At 37.3% G+C, this 22687-nt stretch overlaps 1 protein-coding gene across 2 annotated transcripts in view; it reads left to right on the top strand.

Annotated features, from left to right (window-relative positions):
- Positions 1-22687, top strand: part of LOC145668061 (piwi-like protein Siwi) — a 164258-nt gene that overhangs the window by 93257 nt on the left and 48314 nt on the right. For both annotated transcript variants that reach the window (XM_081735559.1, XM_081735558.1), the window contains exon 10: positions 4095-4257. In XM_081735559.1, the coding sequence (XP_081591685.1) occupies positions 4095-4257 (163 nt within the window). The remainder of the gene's footprint in view (positions 1-4094; positions 4258-22687) is intronic.

The following is a 22687-nucleotide window of genomic DNA, read 5'->3' as shown; positions in this document are numbered from 1 at the left end:
AATGCTTGAGTACAGGTATCCACGAGTAGTCCTGTCATAATTAACAGTGCAAAAGGCCGACGAGTAGATATCAGTTAAAGCAAATTTCAGAACAAGTTGTGAATACTTGGTCGTTGCTGTAGGTTGTTTGCCACTCTAATAGCGAAATTTCTATTTACGGCAATTTTCCTGCCAATGTCTTCGTCTTGACGTATAATCTATCAGTTGCGCTACTTCTTCCCTTCTTTCACTGGCCTTCCTGTTCCCTTTCCTACTCCCCCCTAACATTTTCTCATTACTTTCCAGTTCCACGCAACTAATTTTCTGTAATCTTCTCCACGCCGAGTTTTTGAAAGCTTCTAATTGTTTCTCTCTCTCTCTCTCTCTCTCTTTTTTTGTTTGCGTAATATCCATCTTTCTTCACTGTAGACCGCAATCCTCTACAGAAGACATTTTTCTAAGTGTTCCTTACTGAGTTTCTTTTATACTCAAAGAGTCATAAAATATGCATTCATTTATCTTAAATTCTTTTCTCCCCATTCTGGAGATGCAAAAATGCCGGCTTTTTTGAATCGATGGTTTTTTCACGTAAAAAGCCTGCTTTTTTGGGAAAGAAACAGAAATTTTGGCTTTTTTCATTTTCATGATTTTTGTCTAAATAGCTTTCTTATAGTATATTCTATAGTTAAATAAGATTTCGTGACCTAAATGCCATATTTCGCTTCGGAATTCACCATTATGATGAACGGAGCACATGTTTTATGAATTAAAGTAAACATAAAGTACGTAGTATTTGAGGACAATTTTAGAAGCTTCTGAGTTATCGACATTTTTTTCCTTCTTTACATCATTTCATTTTTAGTTATCTGTGTTTCATTTCTTAGAGCTTAGTACTCTAGCTTCTGGCACATAAGTTAAAGTTATGTTTTTCAATCTATCTGTCAGAGTGTACTTCCACATTTCTGTTATAATGTAGCTGTCTAATGATTTACAATAATCTTCCGAATATCATTTTGTGCAAATGATCAGTAGCAGATTTAGAAAAATATTTTAAGAGAGTTTTCTCTGATTAATGATTTTTCTAAAAATCCCTCATTTTTATTTGGGAGGAGCTTGAAGTTTGAGTACAAGCATAACTAATATTTCGTTTCGTTTGTATATTCAGCAACAATCTTCAGGGTACAACCTTGAAGACCATTTTATACTGATGAGCAGTAGCAGAAAAGTATTTTGGAAGGGATTTTTCTTATTAATTTTAATTTTTATTTGAGGGAAGCTTGAAGGTTATGAGTAAAGGGATAACTAATGTCCTTCGTCCTACTTTATCACACTACTTCTATAATTGACACGCGTTCCTTTCGTTCCAATCGCCATTCCTTCTGTCGTTTTTACGTTTATCTTCATTGCAAGGGCATCACAAGTTTCCCTCACTTTTTAGTAACTAATTCATTAACAGAAGTCTTATTATCCTACGAATCAACATGTATCTAATTCTTTATCACGTATGAAAATATCATCGTCTGTGTGTAGACGCTTCTTCGCTATTTGTAGATAAAGTAGTTTGAAGAATGTTGGCGATAGGCAACGTCCGCAACGTGAATAATAATAATAATAATAATAAATAAAAAATCCGAATTTTCTCTATCCGAGCCTCCATTCTTACCAGAAATTTGTGACTCTTGCCAGTACCCAGTAACACCGCGCCATTTGAAGCTGAAAAGGTATATCTAAGCTCGTTTACCGAAGCTCATTTTTCCTTCAAATTAGTTCCTTCAAATATTCTGCCCTCTCGAAGAAATGCTAGAAACTCAAATGTGCAACTAGTCCGATAGTTGATTCCAATCTGATCTTTTAACATCGCAACAAAAGGTAACACACTTTCCACGATTCTGGAAGTCCAATTATGAAGCAGTTTTTCCAACTTCATTCATATCCGTAAATCCATCCTCAATCCAGGCTTACGTGTGGCAAAACTATAATCTTTTTGATCTTCATTAACCATCAGGTATACTTCTGGTATTCTCTCACATATACCATGTACCTGACACAGTATAGCAATACAGACCAATACAACAGTTTCTTTGATCACATCGTCCGCGTATTCTCAAAGTCTTTGATCCAGAGTCTGCCACGTCCCTCAAAAAGAAATTGAGAGACATTTTTCAAATCATCGCCGTAGTCTTAATCGTCCATTACAGCTTCACCCTACAACATATTCTTCATTTCTCAATTAACTATTTTTGTTCCTGTTATCTTGGACTTTTTTCCTAGCACCCATTTTTCTTTTTCTGTTTTATATTTTTGTTTTTTCATATTATTAGAGCCGCGGTGGCATAATTGGTAAGGAGGAGGGAGTGAGGTTTATTTCTGTTTTACCGAGAATTTGTTAAATCAGTACCTGGGGAAACTTAGTAAAAGCGGACTAAGCATCACTTTTTTACACACTGAAGTTGAGTAACTCTGAGTTCTTAGCTCTATCCTGAGTAAGGCTGTACTATTCCTGTTACTACATTTACTATTTATCATCATTTTTATATGTATAGTTTTTTCTTTGCACATAATATAATTTTTTGCACTGCACTCCTACCAGTTCATTCCGTTATTGGCATCTTCTTCTGTTAAACTCTCTTCTCTTTCAATCTGGCAACACTATCGCCTAATTTATTGTACCATGATGGCGCTCCTTCGCACGTTTGTCTTGGTCCACAGTTTTTTTTTATGTAGTTCTTCTCACCCTGTTTCTTTTTCTCTCCGTGTCTGATGAAACTATATTGTAATGACTTTTGGTAGAGTCAATAATGGACCGAGATTTATCCCTTCACCAATTTTATTATAAAATTAAGTCTTTTGTGTCTACAAAAGTTCTGACAATAAAATATCTCTTCAACGACCAAGGTTACAAGTTATAGTGTTCTGTACAGATAATTCCTTAGCTTCAGTGCAGCCTCTGGGAGTCTTAAGGGTTTGGTTCTAGGAGCCTCCGCTCATAGCAGCCCTCACGAGGTATGGTATTCAAGGTGATCCCCTGAGCTTCATAGCAACCTCCATGGACTAGTTGTGGTTAGGATAACCCCTTAGCTTTATAGCAGTCTCCAGAGTTTAGGATAGATTACGATCAGTTGGTCGACTGATGCTTGGTCCCTCGGTGGTCTGGCTTTTATCCATCCTCTTCGGGTTCTTCCGTGAGGTCGGTCCTCTTTCGGCGTTCCTCGGTGTCTTTCGTGTCGGCTTCTCGTCTACTATTCTGTTTACAATCAATAGCACGTGTTGTGTTGACATGTGCTCTTGTCGTAATGTGGGGATCCTTACAATATCAAAAAAATATTTGTTTTAAGTTGTCACTACTTTCTCCTATTCATCCTTGCAACAACCATCCGAAACTTTACATATCCTGGGATGCAAAAATTGAGTGGGATGATTAGTCACACTCTTCTGGCAATGCGAGTAACTTTTCAGTATAGGACTCTACTTATTTCAAATTCTTCGATGCTTCTGTTTTTTGTATTGTATTGTAAAGTGTTTTGTATTAACGAGAATATTAATTATGTTTCTAGTGCCAGGAATTAGCGATAGATATTAAATGTGTTTTCGAACTACGCAATCAGTAGTAATTAGGATGTTACACTATCTTTCTAATTAACATCTCCTAAACATTGTGTTACTAGGTAGCTTTCTACGTACTGTGGTAAAAGAGTTATCCTCTGTCACGATGCTAATAATTTTTTTTTTTAAATACTGTATCCTTCCATAGCATTCTTGTTACGTGTGTGAAACATGTACCTAGTTTTGTGGGAAGTGGGAAAAAGATTATCTTGTGCATAACGCATAGTACATTTCAGGTTTACAAGATGCCTTTGTTAGGCGATCGTCGAAAGTCTGTTAGGAGAACCAAAATAGACTTATTCTTGATTATTCTTGAGCAAACCTGTGGGCATAGTTTGTATTCTCGTCTGTTGATACATGCGGTTGAAACAGAGGAAAGAGGAGGGGTATAATATATAAATACTGTAATAAGCAGTTGATATAGGAGATATTTCATTTACTGCTTGAATGCGCCTTAGCTAATATTTCAGTAAATAATAATGGTATTGGAATGTTCCTTATTGTCTTCATAGGTACAAGCTGATCTCACGGAATGGAACTTCAGATTAGCTGATAAACTAGTGGAGTTTCCTGGACGTTTCCTTCCACAAGAAAAAATCGTGCAAGGCGGTCAGGGAGGACAATATATTAAATACCCCGCGGGACCCCAAACGGACTGGACACGTGAACTGAGAAGTAAGTCTTTGAAACAAATTTTCGTAAGCACTTTTATTTAATTATATATTTGCGTATATATAAACATAATATAATATATAATATACACACGTAAACTGGGTGTCTGTAGGTAGAATATTCAAGCTATGTAACATAACGTATTTGGTCTAGGAATTAATTCGTGCGGTTTTTAATAAAAATTGAAGCTTTATTTCAAAAACAAAGTAAATGAATACGTTAACAAAAATATTGTCCATCGCTAGCCACTACTTTCTCCCATCTTTCAGGCAATTTACGGATTCCGTGTCGAAAGAATTCCTCATCTTTTGACGCAATCTAATCAAAGATCCATTTTTCGATATTTTCTGAAGAAGTGAACTGCTGTCCAATCAAATCGTTATTCATGCAATCGATCAAGTAGTAGTCAGACGGAGCAGTGTCTGGTGAATATCGCGGGTGGAGTAACACTTTCCATCCGACATTTTCCAAATAGGTTTTGACCGGTTTTGCGACATGTGGTCGAGCGTTATCATCTTGATAAATAAGTTTATTATGCCTGTTATTCCATTCTGGTCGTTTTCAGGCCAGAGCTTGCTTCAAACGCATTAATTGTTGTCGATAGCGGTGTTCATTAATAGTTTCACCAAGTTTCAGAAGTTCATAGTACACCACACGTTTCAAATCCCACCATATATACAGCATAACCTTTGCACAATGCATATCTCGTTTCGGTTGTGAAGGACCTGGTTCACCTTGCTTCACCCAGGCCTTTTTTCGTTTAGGATTCTCGTAATGAATCCACTTCTCATCACCAGTTACAATTCGATGCAAAAATCCCTTCCTTTTCTGTCTTTGAAGCAGCAATTCGCAAACGGTTTTTCTTCTTTCAACGTCTTTCTTTTCAATTCATGTGAAACCCAGTAAGACATCTTTTGAATCATTCCTATGGCTTTGAGACGTTTGGAAACTGTTGTTTGCTCAACTCCAAATGCTTCTGCAAGTTCGTCCTGCGTTTGACACGAATCCTGATCAAGCAATGCTCTAAATTTTTCATCTTCAAATTCTTTTGGCTGTCCAAATTGCTTTTGGTCTTCCAAGCTGAAATTACCACCTTTAAACCGTGCAAACCACTTCTGACACGTTCGCTCAGCTAGAGCATGGTCACCAAACACTTCCACTAAAATATGATGACTTGCGGTAGCACTTTTCTTCATGTTAAAGCAATGAAGAATAACTCCCCGCAAAAACACTTTATCAGGCACAAAATGCGCCATTTTCAGTTGAAGAAAAAATGTTGTTGTTTCCGCTTCAAGCAACTGACATATACTAAACAAGATGCTCAATGACAGTAGTTTTCAACGCATGTTTGGATCAACGAAACTATGGGACAATAAGCTAGTTACGCCATCTTTTGTAAAACCGCACGAATTAATTTCTAGACCAAATACATAGTTTTAAAAATATGTGGCATGGCAATATTTCTTTTAGTATTTCTGGTTGCAGAACTAGAGCTGAAAATATTAAACTTTTGTTCTTGGGAGCTCTAAAATTGAGCTCATAAATGGATTTTTGTTACATAGAAACCTAAATAGTTTAATGTATTTTTATTATTATTATTATTGAACTCTGTGACCGTATAGTTAAATCTGGCTACAGGGTAGGGAAGGGAGGGGAGCACATTTAGTTCATTCATCACAAATTGTGATACATCTACTAGGACGAGGATATTGCAGGTTAGACTTTTGATGGTGTTTTTGCTTCGAGTTTTAATTATTGTATGTTATGGAGGTCTCAAATCTCATTTTATATAATTTTATTCAGTCTGCTATTATCTTTTCGTTTTTGATAATGCTAGAGGCCTCCCAACCACATACGGTTTCTGCCTGTGAAAGTTGGAGGATAACAGTACCAAAGCCAGTAGATCATAACATACAGCATGTCTGTTATATTTAGTCAGTCACTCTAATTATCTGACTTTAAGTAAGAAAATAAGTTGATTTTCTTCTAAACTTTAGTCCTGATTGTTCTTGTTTTCATTTCAAATTTGAAATTCTCACATTTCTATGATATGTTGAACTTTTTGGATTGATAGAAGAAAGTACGAAAACACATTACAACATTGAAATATGGTTATGTAGCCAAATCAGCATGAACGAATGCACCATAAGCATGAAAGAACTTCAGGAAGACGAGAATTGTGCTTCAGAATATGCACCCGTAAGAGCTTAATATTGTAATATCCTATGTGGTGTTGTAAACAAACCATTTCACCTGTCAGTGTTTACAAACACCGCCACGTGGTTCGGTAAGACTTCACACCAGAGGGACCTACAGTCACATGCAGACGACGGCTTCTGGCCCCTCCCACGGAGCAGAAGACGACATCGGAGCAGCAGCTCCACCGCCACCCAAGGAATCCTATAAATTGGATGGACAAGGGCAATTCAGTACCAGTTTTCTGGTGACCCTCCTCTAGTCTGTTACGGGATTTTAGGAGTAACTTAACCCCAGGCCTCTAGTCTGCTACGGGACTACGCCTATCCTATATCCTGGCTTAGCCTGCTTCGGGGCTCTGTTGGCCATCTAACCCACTGCTTGCTTCGGAGCTTTGGACACCCAAGTCCACTCCGCTTAGCCTGCTTCGGGGCTCTGTTGGAGATCCTGTCTGCGACCTTACGATCAAAGACCACCTGTAACTAACCGTTGATTCTAGAGAGATTAATTCGTACAGTATTTTGTGAAAATACTTTTATAGAGAAATTTTATAATAAAATTGGTAGTGGGAGATCGATTCCGGACACTCTTTTTATTAAATGCTCTACCTACAACCTATATGAGACAAAGTTTTACATAGTAGAGGCTTTGATCGGCTTAGTTTTTGCCTGAATACTCCCCTACCGGACAGTATTTTTATTATCTTGACAGTGAACTCATTTTTAAGGTATGGGCTTTTCTTAAGTGTACAATTAGTGAATCGGACTTGACTTTATTTTTAGTGCATGCCTCAAACTAGAACAGAAAAAACACGTTCCCGGAGGACGGTACAAATATGGAGCAGAATTCGCGCCCTTCTTTTAATATACTACACCTCACTAAGTATTCGGGACACGTTACGGAGGACCCCGATAGATTTTTTATGCTTTTCGACCATCTTGCATTGTTGCATTCGTCGAAAGAGCAGAAAAAGAAAGAACTGTTGCCAATGTATTTACAAGACATGGCGCTCGATTTAGTGCTACAATTAAAGGCCCAGAACCTATTAGATGCACTTAATTATGAACAATTAAAGGATAAATTAGTTGACTTGAGTAGACCAAAATTACCGGCATATCGGGCAGAGTTTGAAATTTTTCAAGTCCAACAAGGTGAAAATGAGCCAATAGATGCGTATTTTCTTAGGAAACTGAGAGTTATTCGGCAAGTTTTGCCTCAGGCCACCGAGGAGCAGAAAATAAATTATTTATCCTTAGGTTTTAAGAAAATTTTTTTGCGAAAGATAGCGTTAGAAGCATTTATAACTGTTCACGCCTTACAAACACATTTACATAATCTGGAGAAAGCAAATGACCTAATGAAGAAACGTGATTACGTGGAATTACAACAGGCAATATATTCACTGTGTGATCATAATTCACCAGTCAGCAATTTACACTCATCAGCAATCGCTGGCGCTTCCTTCCCTGTGCATCAACAACAACTGACTTATTCATTATGTAATCCAACACCTAATTGGAATCACTACCAACAACCGACCCCAGTCTTTCCTACACCTTCAGCACCACAGCTACAGGGTGCATCACAAAGTCAGTTACCTACAAATCCTTCCCCCCAAATTGCTAATCCGAATCCCCCTCCCGAACCCTCCGCGCCTAGCATATCTAATAATTCTAGCACAAATAATTCATTAGACTTCACTAAATTAGCAAATCAAATGGCTGAACTATCTCTTCTTGTAGCTCAAAATGCTATAAAGAACTCGCAATTCAGACGAGGTGGCCGTAACAATCGGCAGAGAAATGGAAATAAGAACAGTTCTAAAAATAATAATAAAAATAATAATAGTAATCCTATGCCGGAAACAGTTACAGTATGCGACACATGCTATAAAAAAGGTCATTCTTCCAGTACATGCTATAAGAACAATCAGCAGGGAAACGCCTGGGGGGGGGGGGCAGGACAAACCTCCTCAAGAACATGTTCTGAGGGCCGAAAATCAGGAAAGAAGTGAACAACAAAAATTGGTGAATACATCACTTTATGCAGTGGCTCCGTTATCAGATAGAAGGGAGAACATTAAAATGTTAAATCAGGAACATAAATTATTAATTAATGTAACAATTAATAAAGAAAAATATCCTGTAATCATTGACACTGGCAGTTCCTTGAGTCTATGGCCTAAAAATTGGCTTCCTCCAAACACAAAATTGATTCCTTTTAGCACTGACCTGCGAAGTATTGAGAATTCCGTCGTAAATTTACGCTATATAGCTTTGATTAAGTTCAGGATTGGCTCAACAATTTTTTCTCATTATTTTCGAATTTTAGAGCATGGAGATTTTTTGCCTTTATTCGGTGAAGACATTCTAAATCGATTACAGATCAAAATTGTCCTAGACAATAACATGTTGTCGGTATACAAGAAACCACGGCCTCCGCAGTATCCAATTGAAGTTGATACTAAGGAAAAATTATCTGCTAGCTCTACGCATACAATAAAACAGCACAAGTCGGCTGATGTTTTTACAACTCGAAAGGTTATCATACCAGCCAGGCCATATTTCTTTTTACCAATTAATGTCAAGAATCGGCGAAAGGATAATGACTATTTTTTCTCTCTCCATTAGAAAATTTGCAGGACAAATACGGACTACAAACATTGCCTACTAAAGTACTTAAGAATAATTTCACTTTATTAATATCAAATCCTACTAGTAGGCCGGTAACGTTAGTGAAGAACACCCCAATTGCATATGTTGAAGAAAATATTCAAGAAGTAGATTTACAGGGTGATTACCAAATAGATGAACAAAATGACGAAACATTTTATAGAACTGAACAAGAAATTCAGAGTAGGCTAGAAGAGACCAAGTCACTTTCTGATGTTAAGTTGTTCGACATCAATCCAAATTTAACGAGTCAACAGAAAAAAGCTGTACATGATCTGCTTTTTAGATACAGGGATGTCTTTTCTTATACACCAGCTGACATAGGCTACTTTCGTGGTTATGTACATAAGATAAGGATAGATAAAGGAGCCTCTTTTCATGAGAGATCATCTCCCATTCTATTGGCAGTAAGACCGCAAATTGATTTACAAATTAAACAACCTTTAGACGTTAATATTATTAAAGATACTAGTGACAATTCCTATTCCTCGCCACTTCTCATAGTGAAGAAGTCAAATATTTCGGAGTTCCGCCTAGTTCTTAATTTACAGGCTTGCAATAAATTTGCACAATATTTGAGCATTCCGTTCCAGTCCACAGAAGACATTTTACATGTACTTAGAGGCAAATCTTGTATTTCTACTATTGACAGTCTAGTTATTTTCAACTATTATTGCATCCTAAAAGTAAAAAATACATGAGTTTTGAGCTCAATCATACTAGAAAGGCGTATAAATTTCAACGCTGTGTAAATTTCAACCTCGTCCGCGGCAGCCCTAAGTATAGCTGTACGCATGCTTTTAGAGGGTCTACCATCTCGCATAACAGCCTTTGCGGATGACCTCGTTATATGGAGCAAAAATTGGAAACAACAACTGTCCGACTTGAAATTACTCTTTAAAAGGTTAAGAAAACACGATTTTAGAGCTAACCCGAACAAGACCCATCTATTATATTCAGAATTGGAAGTTTCAGGATTCACAGTTAATGGAAAGGAGATCAAAATATCACCTAAAATTGCCAACAAAATACGATTAAAAAAAAAATAAATAAAAATAATAAAAAAAAAACCTCTAAACGGACCTTAAATAGTTTCTTGGGACTATGCTCTTATTTGAGGGCACATATTAGAGATTTCATGGAAAAGGTGGAACCATTTCAAATTCTTTTGGACAAAAATTCAAAATGTAAATGGACAACACAGTATGATGAGCTATTTGAAAAACTTAAGACGGATATTATACAAGCTCCATTTTTTTCATTTTGATCCATCATTGGAAATTCGAGCGTATTCAGATGCATTGTCAACCTCCGCAGGCGGCATATTGACTTGTTATGATAATAAAACTAATCAGGAACATGTTTCCTATTGTAGTCGATGTTTTATCAAAAGTGAGAGAAAGGCCTCAACATGGCAAAAAGAACTATATGCACTGATATATGTCCTCCGAAAATTCCGATATTTCTTACTAAATAGAAAATTTAAATTATTTATAGATGCTAAATGCTTGGCTTCACCCAACACCCAGCCGGACAAAGTCGGGAAATTTAGTCGCTATAAGATATTCTTAGCGGATTACAATTTTGAAATTCAACACATTAAAAGTTGATAACTTCTCCGACACAGAAGACGCCAAAGTCTTTGCTTCCCACTCATTGGAACACACCTTTCAAATTGACCAGCCTATGACATTACCCAATTTAGCAGGTGAAGAAAGGAAGGACCCTTCATTTTCGGACATCATTACTGTATTGGAAAATAAAGAACCTAACAAATTATCTGCACTCTGTGCGGCGAAATACTTTTCTCTTAAAAATGGATTGTTATATAGGACTCAGAAACACCCTCAATTAGGACTGCTGTATTTACTTTGTATACCGAAATCTTTACTAGGCAAATGGTTTGAGGCTATCCATAACAACCCAATGGCACCACATTTTGGGTATACTAAGACATACCAGTCGGCACTCAGAAAATACTATTTTCCTAATATGAAAGCTTACATAGCAAATAGAATAAAGACATGCAATCTCTGCCAAAGACTCAAGAAGTTACCAGTTAAGCCGGCGGGCCAATTGCTTCATCATCCTCCCAAGCCGATTGCCACTGCCTGGCAGTACGATTCAATTGGGCGAGTGCCGATCGGAGACGGAAAATTCAAACACATACTAGTTGCTATTAAAATGTCCACGCGATACTGTGTAACCAGAGTTGTAGACATTACAGCAGAAGAAATTGAACAATTTCTTGTATATGACATTATTCTTAAATACGGAGCTTTTTCATACCTGTATTTGGACAGACACCCTGTACATAATGCTAAGAGGCTGCAGAACCTAGCAAAATTCTACAATTTTGAATTTAAATTTTGTCCAGCGTATGACCACAAAAATCTGGGTGTAGTGGAAATATTCCACAGAATCATACAGAACGCTCTTAAATTTTTTGTACAGGAAAATCAAAATCATTGGCCAAAACTAATTCCATAACATTCGCAATTAATACGTTCGTACAAGCTGGAACTAAATATTCAAGTTTTTTTCTTATGCACGGTTACGAACCTAGGACCATCTCTGATATAGCATTAGCATCAACTCCGACGTTATGTGTCAACAAAGAACATTTGAATAAGATACGTGGGGTCGTAGAGGATAATTTAATCGCAAGTTATAATAAACAGAAAAGATACTTTGACCGTAAACATCAACAAACTAATTTTGATAAAGGCCAGAAAGTACTTGTATTTTCCACAATCGTCAAATTGGGATACCAGAATCTTTCTCATCCAGATATATTGGACCTCTAGAAATCATCGAAAGAGTTAATCCTAATCTTTATAAGATCAAATTTCCAGATTCATATTGTCAAACAATATAGGAGATTTCAGTGGACAGAATTAAGCCATACTATGAAGAAGGCATAGAGTAAGAATAATATTTTCTACACGAGCGAAGACTTAAGAAATAAATGAAGCACTCACCACTTGGAAGAAGGAAATACAAAGACAAGACTTCAAACAGATAAAAACACTTTTCATTGCGATACAAACATATCTTCTCTGATTTGTAAAAAGCTGATTCATTATTCTGCAAAGTCTGGACGACACTTACATTATACAGGATGACCAGGAATTCAGGACCATCATTATCATCATCATTGGCATTTAAAATTGGATTATTTTATAGAAATATACATATTTTTAGTGCAAATATTTTAGAAATTTTACACCTTATACAGGGTGACCAATAAATAATGTCGTTGGCATCACGAACTTTCCAGTATCAATTATCTTTATATCCTGGTGATAATCGTCATTTTTTTTTAAGTATTGGTAATTCTTATTGTTTTTACATACTATATCTCCGTCTTCGCTCAATACCAAAAATATCCAAAACGCCTCGCTTAGAAATATCTCCAAATCCGATGGACACATTTAATACCAATAATATGACTAAGAAGCAACCGACATTACAGGCTCCAACGCCACTCACTATAAGTGAACTAATATATGTATATTAACAGCAAAGCTTAAAACAACCCTACCTCGAGGGAAAGGAAGTATGCACCGATCCTACCTGTGATTGGGGACTAGCTGTTTAGTGCTTTCTTCCGCTACCTTATTACTGCTCCGAAAAGTGATTTTTTTCACTGTTGTAAGTGTTATTAATGTTTTAGTGATTTTTTTTGTCTGATACCTCAGTGTTGCCAACCCTCACATCTAGAAAAATAACCCTTCGGCTTATTTTTTAGACAAGCCAGGGGGTGTAATATCCTATGTGATGTTGTAAACAAACAATTCCACGCATCAGTGTTTACAAACACCACCACGTTCGGCAAGACTTCACACCAGAGGGACCTGCAGTCACATGCAGACGACGGCTTCTGGCCCCTCCCACGGAGCAGAAGACGTCATCGGAGCAGCAACGCCACCGCCACCCAAGGAACCCTATAAATTGGATGGACAAAGGCAATTCAGTACCAGTTTTCTCGTGACCCTCCTACTGTCTGCTTCGGTATTTTAGGAGTAATTTAACCCCAGGGCCTCTAGTCTGCTTCGGGACTACGCCTATCCTTTCTCCTGGCTTAGCCTGCTCGGGGCTCTGAGTTGAAATTCCAACCTCAGCCACTTAGTCTCCAACCTCAGCCACTTAGTCTGCTTCGGGGCTCTGTTGGCAAACTAACCTACCCACTGCTTGCTGGGAGCTTGGGCACCTAATACCACTCCGCCTAGCCTGCCTCGGGGCTCTTTGTAGATCCTGTCTCCGAACTTGCGGTCAAAAGACAACCTATAACTAACCTTTGATTGTAGAGAGATTAATTTGTGCAGTATTTTGTGAAAATACTTTTATAGAGAAATTTTATAATAAAATTGGTAGTGGGGGATCGATTCCGGACACACTTTTTATTAAATGCTCCATCTACAACCTAAATGAGACAAAGTTTTACAATATAAAATATAGCATTTCAACATTAAAATTTTGTCAATTGTTATATTATTTACCGTAATGACGATAGCGCATATCTTGGTAAAAGTAGCGCTTTTTAAAAATGACCTGAAATTGGACAGGGTTATTCAGATACAGGAATTTACGTTTTATGACTTTAGTATTTTCGCATCTTTTAACACAATTATGCGTTGAATAAAACTTAAGAGTACGGTTATACCGACGAAATGTTTCTATTTCATCCTTCCCTTTTCAATTTTCCTATCTTGAATCACCTTTCATCATCCATAGAACAGCGTGTTTATGTCGAGATTAGCGATTAATTTCCCTCACTCAGAATCAAATCAGGATTGGCAGCAGAAACGTTCAGAGAATAATCTACAGCTGAGGCAAGAACAGCACATGTGCAACAGAGAACTCCTGCAACCTTGTTTTAAACATCCCCCTCCCTCCCCCGCTCTCTCTCTTGCTCGCTCGCTTCCACAAAGCCTGTTGCCACCCCGTGTATCTTGGAAACGACTCCCAATATGAGCAACCACGAAAACACATACGTCATTATTGGGAGGGACTTGAATTTTGAGCTATAGAAGGTCCATTCCAGACATCTTCATATAGGAGGAGTACGTGGGGTCAACCTGAAAGTTTCAAATGGCAAAGGAGTCTGTAATGTATTGTTAGAAAGGTCTCGACAAGAAAAATATTTTGCCGAAAGTATCTATCTATTAAAATGCTACAATAGCAATTAAAAGCGCCTGAGCTCCAACCTATAACTTTGGCTTTCAAATCTTTCATTTACGGTTGTGTGTGATTTCACGTTTAACAGAGACAAACATTTTGAGTATTTGTACTTTAGTCTAAATTAGTTAACTGTATCTTTTTCATAAAGTTTATTATATAAAATTATTGTTCAAAGCCTTTATATTTTAATAAGCCTTCTCTAAAATCAATGCATGTGAATTGTGCTTCCATCTTCCGAGTTCTTTTAACCGTGCGTTAAGCGCGTAAGTTTGTGTTGCACGATTAGGCGCGTGGGTGACAGGCGTCATCCACCCATTAAAATGTATCTAGAATAAGTAAATTCATCTTTAAATGACGATTCTTTCATTTATTTGATAAAATGGTAATCACAGGTTATAGGTTTGATTGTACATAGTGTTCTACTGAATATAACGGACTTTTGTTTCATGATTACTAAACTGATTCCAAGCATGTTACATAAATGTCTTTGAGATGTTCTCCACCCATCCATCTCTTACATTTCAAGCAACATTTCCTTGTAGTTTTGTCTCTTAATCTTTCGCAAGCATGGCAATGTCTTCTGGAGCCTAATGGCTTCTCAAGATCGACCATTGTCTCTTCCTCAACACCAAGTAACAGTCAGAGTTGGCCCCTCTTCCTAATTTTTAACTGCAACTTGAGAAATATAGAATAGATGTTGCCTCTCAGGCTTAGTCATTTTCCAGGTGATATCCTCCAAAACAACTCCTTCGTGACAGTTGAGGTGAACTGGTATTGAATTTCAGGATGCAAAGTGCATTAATTGAACATATCTTTAGAAGATAAAAAAATATCACCATGGGTCATTGTATTCCCATTCAGTGTTGTGGTCACTTGCACTTACGTGATAAATTCCATAATCACTCTCATCAGAACATACCTCCGACTCGTCCTGTTCCTCCTCAGCCCACTGCAGAACAACATTCTTATCTTTTGTTGTCTTTGTCTTCCGGCGTTTTGATATTTTACTTGTTACGTATATAGGCGCGTGGTTGACAATTGTCACCCAAATACACAGCTGCAGAGAGAATTTATTTCTTACAAACTGCAGACGGGAAACAGAAGTGTACTACTGCCACTACAATAAACATCAATAACCAACCTTCAGCTACTGAAAGGCGCAACTCAGAATACCAATACACAGTGTTGCAAGTTCGAGACAAAAATCACTGGGGGACACCTGTCACCCACGCGCCTAATCTAGGATTAAACTATGTTTATATGTTTGTGGTCAATCCTTTCGACAATGAGATCTCGGAAACTACAGGCTCTAGAAAGATGACGTTTTCACTGATCGATTGGAAATTTTGCGTAGATTGTCCAGTTCTAATTGAATATTTAAAAAAAAAACATGGCTATTATTTCTTTATTACATTTTTTAAGGGTACACTGGAAGCGTTGAAATAAAAAAAAAAAAATCCTCTGCGTTATACATTCCAACACCACAATGTTGTATATGTCTCAGGCATTTGTTCCATGGCCAAATAATAGTGAAAAAGGAAGGATAACCATTTCTCGAGTCTAAGATAAATCTTCATATTTTTAGTGTTTTGCCCAATGAACACCATATATAACTGACATTATAATTAATTGTATATGTAATGTATTTGCTTATTACATACTGCATGCAAGAAGAAAGAAAACACTGGTCATACATGAATTAGAAACTCCAACCGGAAGTAGGCTCAAATCTTGCAAACGGTGGGAGATATTGATACCCCTTTATGATACTCCTTGCCGATTTTTTTAAATCAAGACGTCTTTCACTTGTGGCTGTAAAGGGACATGTACATATGTTGTGAGGAATGAGAAGGAAATTTATGCTCATATGCGAATGATGCGCTGTGTAGAGAGCGCAGGTTCAGCGAGTCAGTAATATTAAAATGCTAGATTTATATGTTTGTCTTCAAAGAAAAGTTTATATGTTTGTCTCCAGTCCTTTCGACAATGAGATCTTGAAAACCACAAGTAACTAGGAGCGTGCCGTTTGCACTGGTCAATTCCAAATTTTGTGTAGATTGTCCAGTTTTAATTAGATATTTAAAAAACGTGGCCGTTGTTTCTTTATTACCTTTTTTTAGGGGTACACTAGAAGTGTTGAAATTTAAAAGAAATATCCCATAAGTTATACATTCCACCACAACGTAGTTGTATATACGGGTTGTACATCTCAAAGACGTTTGTTTAATGGCCAAATAATAATGAAAAATGAAGAATAACCATTTCTCCAGGCTAAGATGGATCTTTATTGTTTGGAGTGTTTTGCCCAATGAACACACATATCACTGATATTATAATTAATTGTGTATGTAATGTATTTGTTTATTACATACTGCATGCAAGAAGAAAGAAAACAGTGATCACACATGAATTAGAAACTCTAACCGGAAGTATTCTCAAATCTTGCAAACGGTGTGAGATATTGAAAAAATAATCGAAAAAAATCTCCCCTTTCTTGCCGAATTTTATGAAGATATCTTTCACTTGTGTCTGTAAAGGGATATGTACAGATGTTGTGAGGAATGACAAGGAGATTCATGTTCATATGTGAATGATGCGCGTTGTAGAGAGCGCAGGTTCAGCTAGTCTTTATATTAAAATGCTAGGTTTATATGCTTGTCTTCAAAGAAAAGTTTATATGTTTGTCTCGAATCCTTTCGACAATGAGATCTCGAAAATCACAAGTGCTAGAAACGTGACGTTTTCGCTGGTCGATTCCAAATTTTGTGTAGATTGTCCAGTTCTAATTGAATATTTAGAAAACATTGTCATTATTTCTTTATTATATTTTTTAGGGATACACTAGAAGTGTTGAAATTTAAAAAAAAGTAAAGCATCATATATCCTATGGGATATACATTCCAACACAACATAGTTGTATATAGGGGTTGCATATCTCAGGCGTTTGTTTCATGGCCAAATGATAACGAAAAACGAACGTTAATCATTTCTCCATGCTAAGATGCATCTTTATTGTTTAGAGTGTTTTACCAATGTACACATATATCACTGATATTATAATTAATTGTGTAAGTGATGTATTTGCTTATTATATGCTGCATACAAGAAGAAAAAAAACACTGATCATACATGAATTAGAAACTCCAGCCGGAAGTAAGCTCAATCTTGCAAACGGTGCGAGATATTGAAAAAATAATCGAAAAAAATCTTCCCTTTATGGTACCTCTTGCCGATCTTTATCAAGACGTCTTTCACTTGTGGCTGTAAAGGGACATGTACATATGTTGTGAGAAATGACAAGGATATTTATGCTCATATGTGAAAGATGCGCTGTGTAGAGAGCGAAGGTTCAGCTAGTAATAATTTAAAAAAAAAAAAAAAAAAAAAAAAAACGTTGAAAGACCACATTCACAAGCCATAGATATCTAAAATCATCAAAGGCCTTCAATCCCAAACCGCCAGTTTAGATTTCGGCAACCTAGCAAATGCTAAACTTACAGCAAGAGTTCTTTTGTCGAGCCCGAGGGTCAAGCTACTCGACCCCCTTTGCTATTTGAAATGTTCAAGTTTACCCCCGTACCCCTATTTGGGGGGTCTAGGGTGAAAAGGGCATGGGTGGATAAGTATAGTGAAATGGCCCCAGGTGAATCTTGGGACGACAAGTGGGTTGTATGTAGGTACTCCCAAGATACATTAATCCCTCACGTTTTAAACCTCAATTCTGATTGGTTCATGAGAAATGGCGCAAAATCGGAAAAGTAGGATTAATTTATTTCTCAAGAATGGCTTGATCGATTTTGTTCAAACTTAGGATGTATTGTATAGGTGTATACAAGGGCTTCGTCTGAAAAATTTAACAGCTCTCCCCATCATTCCCCCCTTAAAACATTCGATTCAATATTTTAAATACCTTTTTACCTATGACCTGAAAAGCGCAAAACGCACTGAGGCTCCATTTGATGTCTGCAGCGTTCCCATCCCTATTTTGGGCCGAAGTGAAACTGTTGTTATTCGTATTTATTTTATATGAATAAAGCAGCCTGAACATGAATATAAGGTTCATGTTGCCATTAGACCCACGTAAGTACCCCATTTGAGAGTGCTTGAAGTTTCAATGTGTTTTCATATAACAAAAGCAAGGTTACCTATACCTATGATGTTCAATCAAAGTGAAATAACGGCAGCTGGAAAGAAAATAACCAACTACACGATGTAATGTAACCTTTTGTTGTAGTGTTTCTCATAGGTCCTGGAGGGGAATGGGGATAAGAAGGCCACTATTCCATCAGAAGATTTTATTATAGATTTCAGAGATACCTATTGTCTTCTTGCATTCCACAAGTCGTGGAGTACTGGAAAACTGCAACATTTGAATCAAAGGAACATTTCATCCAAGAAATAGAAAAAAATATAATACAAAGGGAAAGTACTTACATGTACTTAGAACTAGTATTTCAGTATGTAAAACAAATTAGGATAAAAGGAACATTGTAGTATGTATTTCAGTCCTCGTCACTTTTCATGTATGACCAGACGATTGTTGTTGTGATCGAATATTTTGATAAGTATTTGTGCTGGTTTTGGGATCCTGGACAAATATCTTCCATAACTGAGATAAATAATGACTGCAACATGGGAGCAACAGCCAACTGTTCGGAAAACATTTGCACAGTCACAACAATATCTAGTGACACTTTTGAAACCTTCTGTGTTTGGTACGTATTCGATAAAGTATTTGTATGTCTTGAATGCACTGTCGTTTTTAATATCTTGTCGTTGTCTTTAACATACTGTATATCAATATTACTTCTCATCCAACATTTCAGCCAAATAACGTATCGCCTGTTTATATTGGAAGGATCCACAAAACAATCGTTTCAATTCTTTTGCGGCCATTAGAGGAAAATCCTCAAGAACTTGTGAAGAAATAGATGTAAAGGGAAGTTTTCTTGTTCGCAATTTCTTCTGTTCAACAAAGGCTATAAGGCCATTTTCGTTTCTTGAAGTTTTCGCATATTTCATGATTGCGGAGATTGCGGAGTGGTTTTCATCTGGTGCCAAACGTTTGGAGAATTTACTGTGGAGAAAACTAGCAATTCTATAATATGGGCCGATACTAGCTATCATTTTATTGTCAGATACTTTATCCAACAGATGATATTTTTCTTTCAGCATTCCATGTGTAGCTTTAACCGCCCAACGAATTCTTGTAACAAACCTAGTATCATTTGCTTCTGCAGCGAACAATTGTAAGTTTTTACCTTTAAATGCAGGCATAACAACTTTATATCCCCTTTCCCTCAATGTAAGTTACACATCTTTGAATCCTCGATCCACAATAAAGTTATTTCCAGGTTGAAGCAATGAATATAATTTATCTTCTTCAATAATAGTGCACATTATTGTTGCGTCATTTTGTTTCGCATAATATGGCCCTGCCATGTTGATTATGTACCCATTGGTTGCACAAATGGTGAAGGGTTTACACAGAGGTTTCTTTTTCTGGACGGAGTAAGACTTTCTTTGATACTCATTGTTTGTACTTCTCTGATTAGATGCGTAAGTCCCATCACATATAATAATTAGTTTTTCTGCAGCATGTTCATACAGTGTTTTCGCAATTGGTGACGTATGATAGGAAATCAATTCTTCCCTTGTAAGCGCTGAATAACCAAAATGGACAGGTAAAATATCTTTTTCGAAGGAAGAAATTACTTGCTGTATATAACGAGACACTGCTTCTCATGTAGTCCTAAAATTGAGGATATCAGTTTATTCGAATTACCAGTCCTTAGCTTGAATAAAAACACTATCAGTGCTTGTACAACGGTTCGAGTATCTGAGTCACGCATTGATATCAGCCATTCTTGTATCTCCGTAATATTTTCCCAGCTTAAATCAGTGAAAAGACGGAGTTTCTCCTTAAATCTGAAAGTGTCCTATCTGATCTAATAATGGTTTATCGCATTCCACAGACAAATTCTGTATAATGTAGCTCAACTCACATGGTCGGTTTGTGCTTCAATTCGAATATACTTTTATCTTGAATAGATAATCTTCGTAAAAATGTTGATGTATGATATGCTTCGGGCAGCATCGACTACCGTTCGGAATATAAATGCGTCTTGTGGTGAGGCATTGCATACGCGCTACTTGAGGAATCATTATGAGAGGAACATTAACAGCATCGCAAATACAGCAATGCCAATGCGTACAGAGCTCGATTTCTACACACTTGGCTTTTTTAGACATTGTTTGAGTGAGAAAAAGGTGGTAGAGAACTTGATTCACTTACCTTGGAGGTTGGGGCCGCGGTGGCTCAGTGGTAGAGCGTTCACCTCTGGTGCTTGAGGTCCTGGGTTCGATCCCAGCTCCCGCCAAGTGAACTTTGTGGTGGACAAACACCGTGTGCGTGGGTTTTCTCGGGGTTCTCCCGTTTCCTCCCACTTTCTTCCTTCCACCATTTCATTCATTACTCATCATCACCGTATCCTTTAGCCTAACCGGCATAACCGTGGGACGTAAAACATAGATTTCATTTCATTTACCTTGGAGGTTGTATCTACCCAGCGTTTTTTATACTTTAACGTGCGGCACTTACCACAAATAATGTTTCCAATGACGATTTGTTTATTGAACTCATCTGCGTCTGCTGCTGATGCAATACGTTTAGTGTACCAGAGGATTTTTTTTATGTACTTGGTGCAAATGCAGCATTTCGGGTTATTTGTTTTAGAATTCATTGCACCCAATTTGATGATTACATCAGTAGTCAACACAATTCACTCAACAAATACACACTTAAACTTAGTCACTCACTAGTAGGTATGTAGAGCCACTGTTCACAAAAGCACCAAACCATTTAGCACGTCATATAGATTTTTCAGAACACAGACTCTTGTAGAAGTGTAAATCGATTGAGCAAATATAAATGTGCTACCATCGAACACTGACAAAAGAAAACAAAAACAACTGGAAGTGAACTAGCAGATGCCTTACTAGCAGGAAGCAAGACGCACTTCAAGACAACGGTAGGAACAGTATTTTGGTTGGCTCATGCAGTCAAGTTATTTAATTGCTGACAGCAGGGTCGTCATGAAGGGGATTCAGAGAGGAACAATTGCCCCTCGAACTTTAAAACTACACATATTTTAATCCATTGATTACTAATTTACTAATGAAAAACGTACAATACTTACGGAAGTCTTGCCCTCAACCAAAATTGCAAAAGATGCTCCTTTTTGATAGTATTTATTTTTTCGCGATAAATTCACACAATTTTTATGGTTCATTGTTTCGTGTTTAAGGCCACAAGGGTATTCATTGCCGAATAAAATGATACATATTAAGAGTTTTACTATATCCCAAACAGGGGATGGGGGCGCCACAGGCCATCAGATGGGACCTCATTGAGTTTAGTGTTCTTCAGAAGTGATTTCTCATTCACGTAGCAAATATGCAAGAGTAACATCAACAACTCTTCTTTTTGCAATTGCTCCCTCATTGATGGGCATGGTTGATTTTGCCTAATTTAGACCTCGGCATACCCGATGTAATTTTGAAAAAAAAAAATATATGTGATTCTAGGGTTAAAGCGACATTTAAAACGTATTTTTTCATAATTGTGCTCGCAGACCACCATAGGTAAAAAGGGGCTCAAAATATTGAATCAAATGTTTTAGGGGGAGGAAATGGTGGGAGGAGCTGTTAATTTTTTCAGACAAAACCCTTGTATACACCTTTCGAACAAAATCGAACGAGCCACTCTTGAGAAATAAATTAATCCTGCTTTTCCGATTTTGCGCCATTTCTCCGAATCAATCAAAGTTGAGGTTTGAATTGAATTGATTTTGAGTTTTACGTCCCGTTCAGCAGCGAGGCTATATGAGACGTGGACCTACTGATTAACGTGGAACCACATAAGCTCCCGCCGAGAATCAACCCGGGTCTCCCACGCCAGAGGCGCGTACGCTAACCGCTTAGCCACGAAGGAGTCTAGAGTTGAGGTTTGAAACGTGAGGGATTAATGTATCTTGGGAGTACCTACATACCACCCACTTGTCGCCCCAAGATTAATCTGGAGCTATTTCACTATACTTATCCACCCATGCCCTTTCATAGCACACAATTGCAACCCGTTAAAATAATGACGAACGTGTTTTTGCGTTCTCTCATACTCAGTCGTTTCGCAGACACACGGGGTGGCAACGGACTTTATGGACAACCTGTATATACATGGATGATACCAATAAAATTACCGAAATTTGAGGAACTTGAAATCAGAAAGAAGGCGACAGAAAGGTCCGATACGTTACGTTAAATCTTAAAGAAAACCAGTGAAAGAAAGAACGACCTATCAGATGGTAGTTAGGTAAATAATG

Source organism: Thermobia domestica, chromosome 13 (genome assembly GCF_964235325.1).
Source record: "Thermobia domestica chromosome 13, izTheDome1.hap1.1, whole genome shotgun sequence".
Classification (NCBI taxonomy): domain Eukaryota; kingdom Metazoa; phylum Arthropoda; class Insecta; order Zygentoma; family Lepismatidae; genus Thermobia; species Thermobia domestica.
The sequence above is the reverse complement of the archived record's forward strand: the minus strand, read 5'-3'. Positions and strand labels throughout refer to the sequence as shown.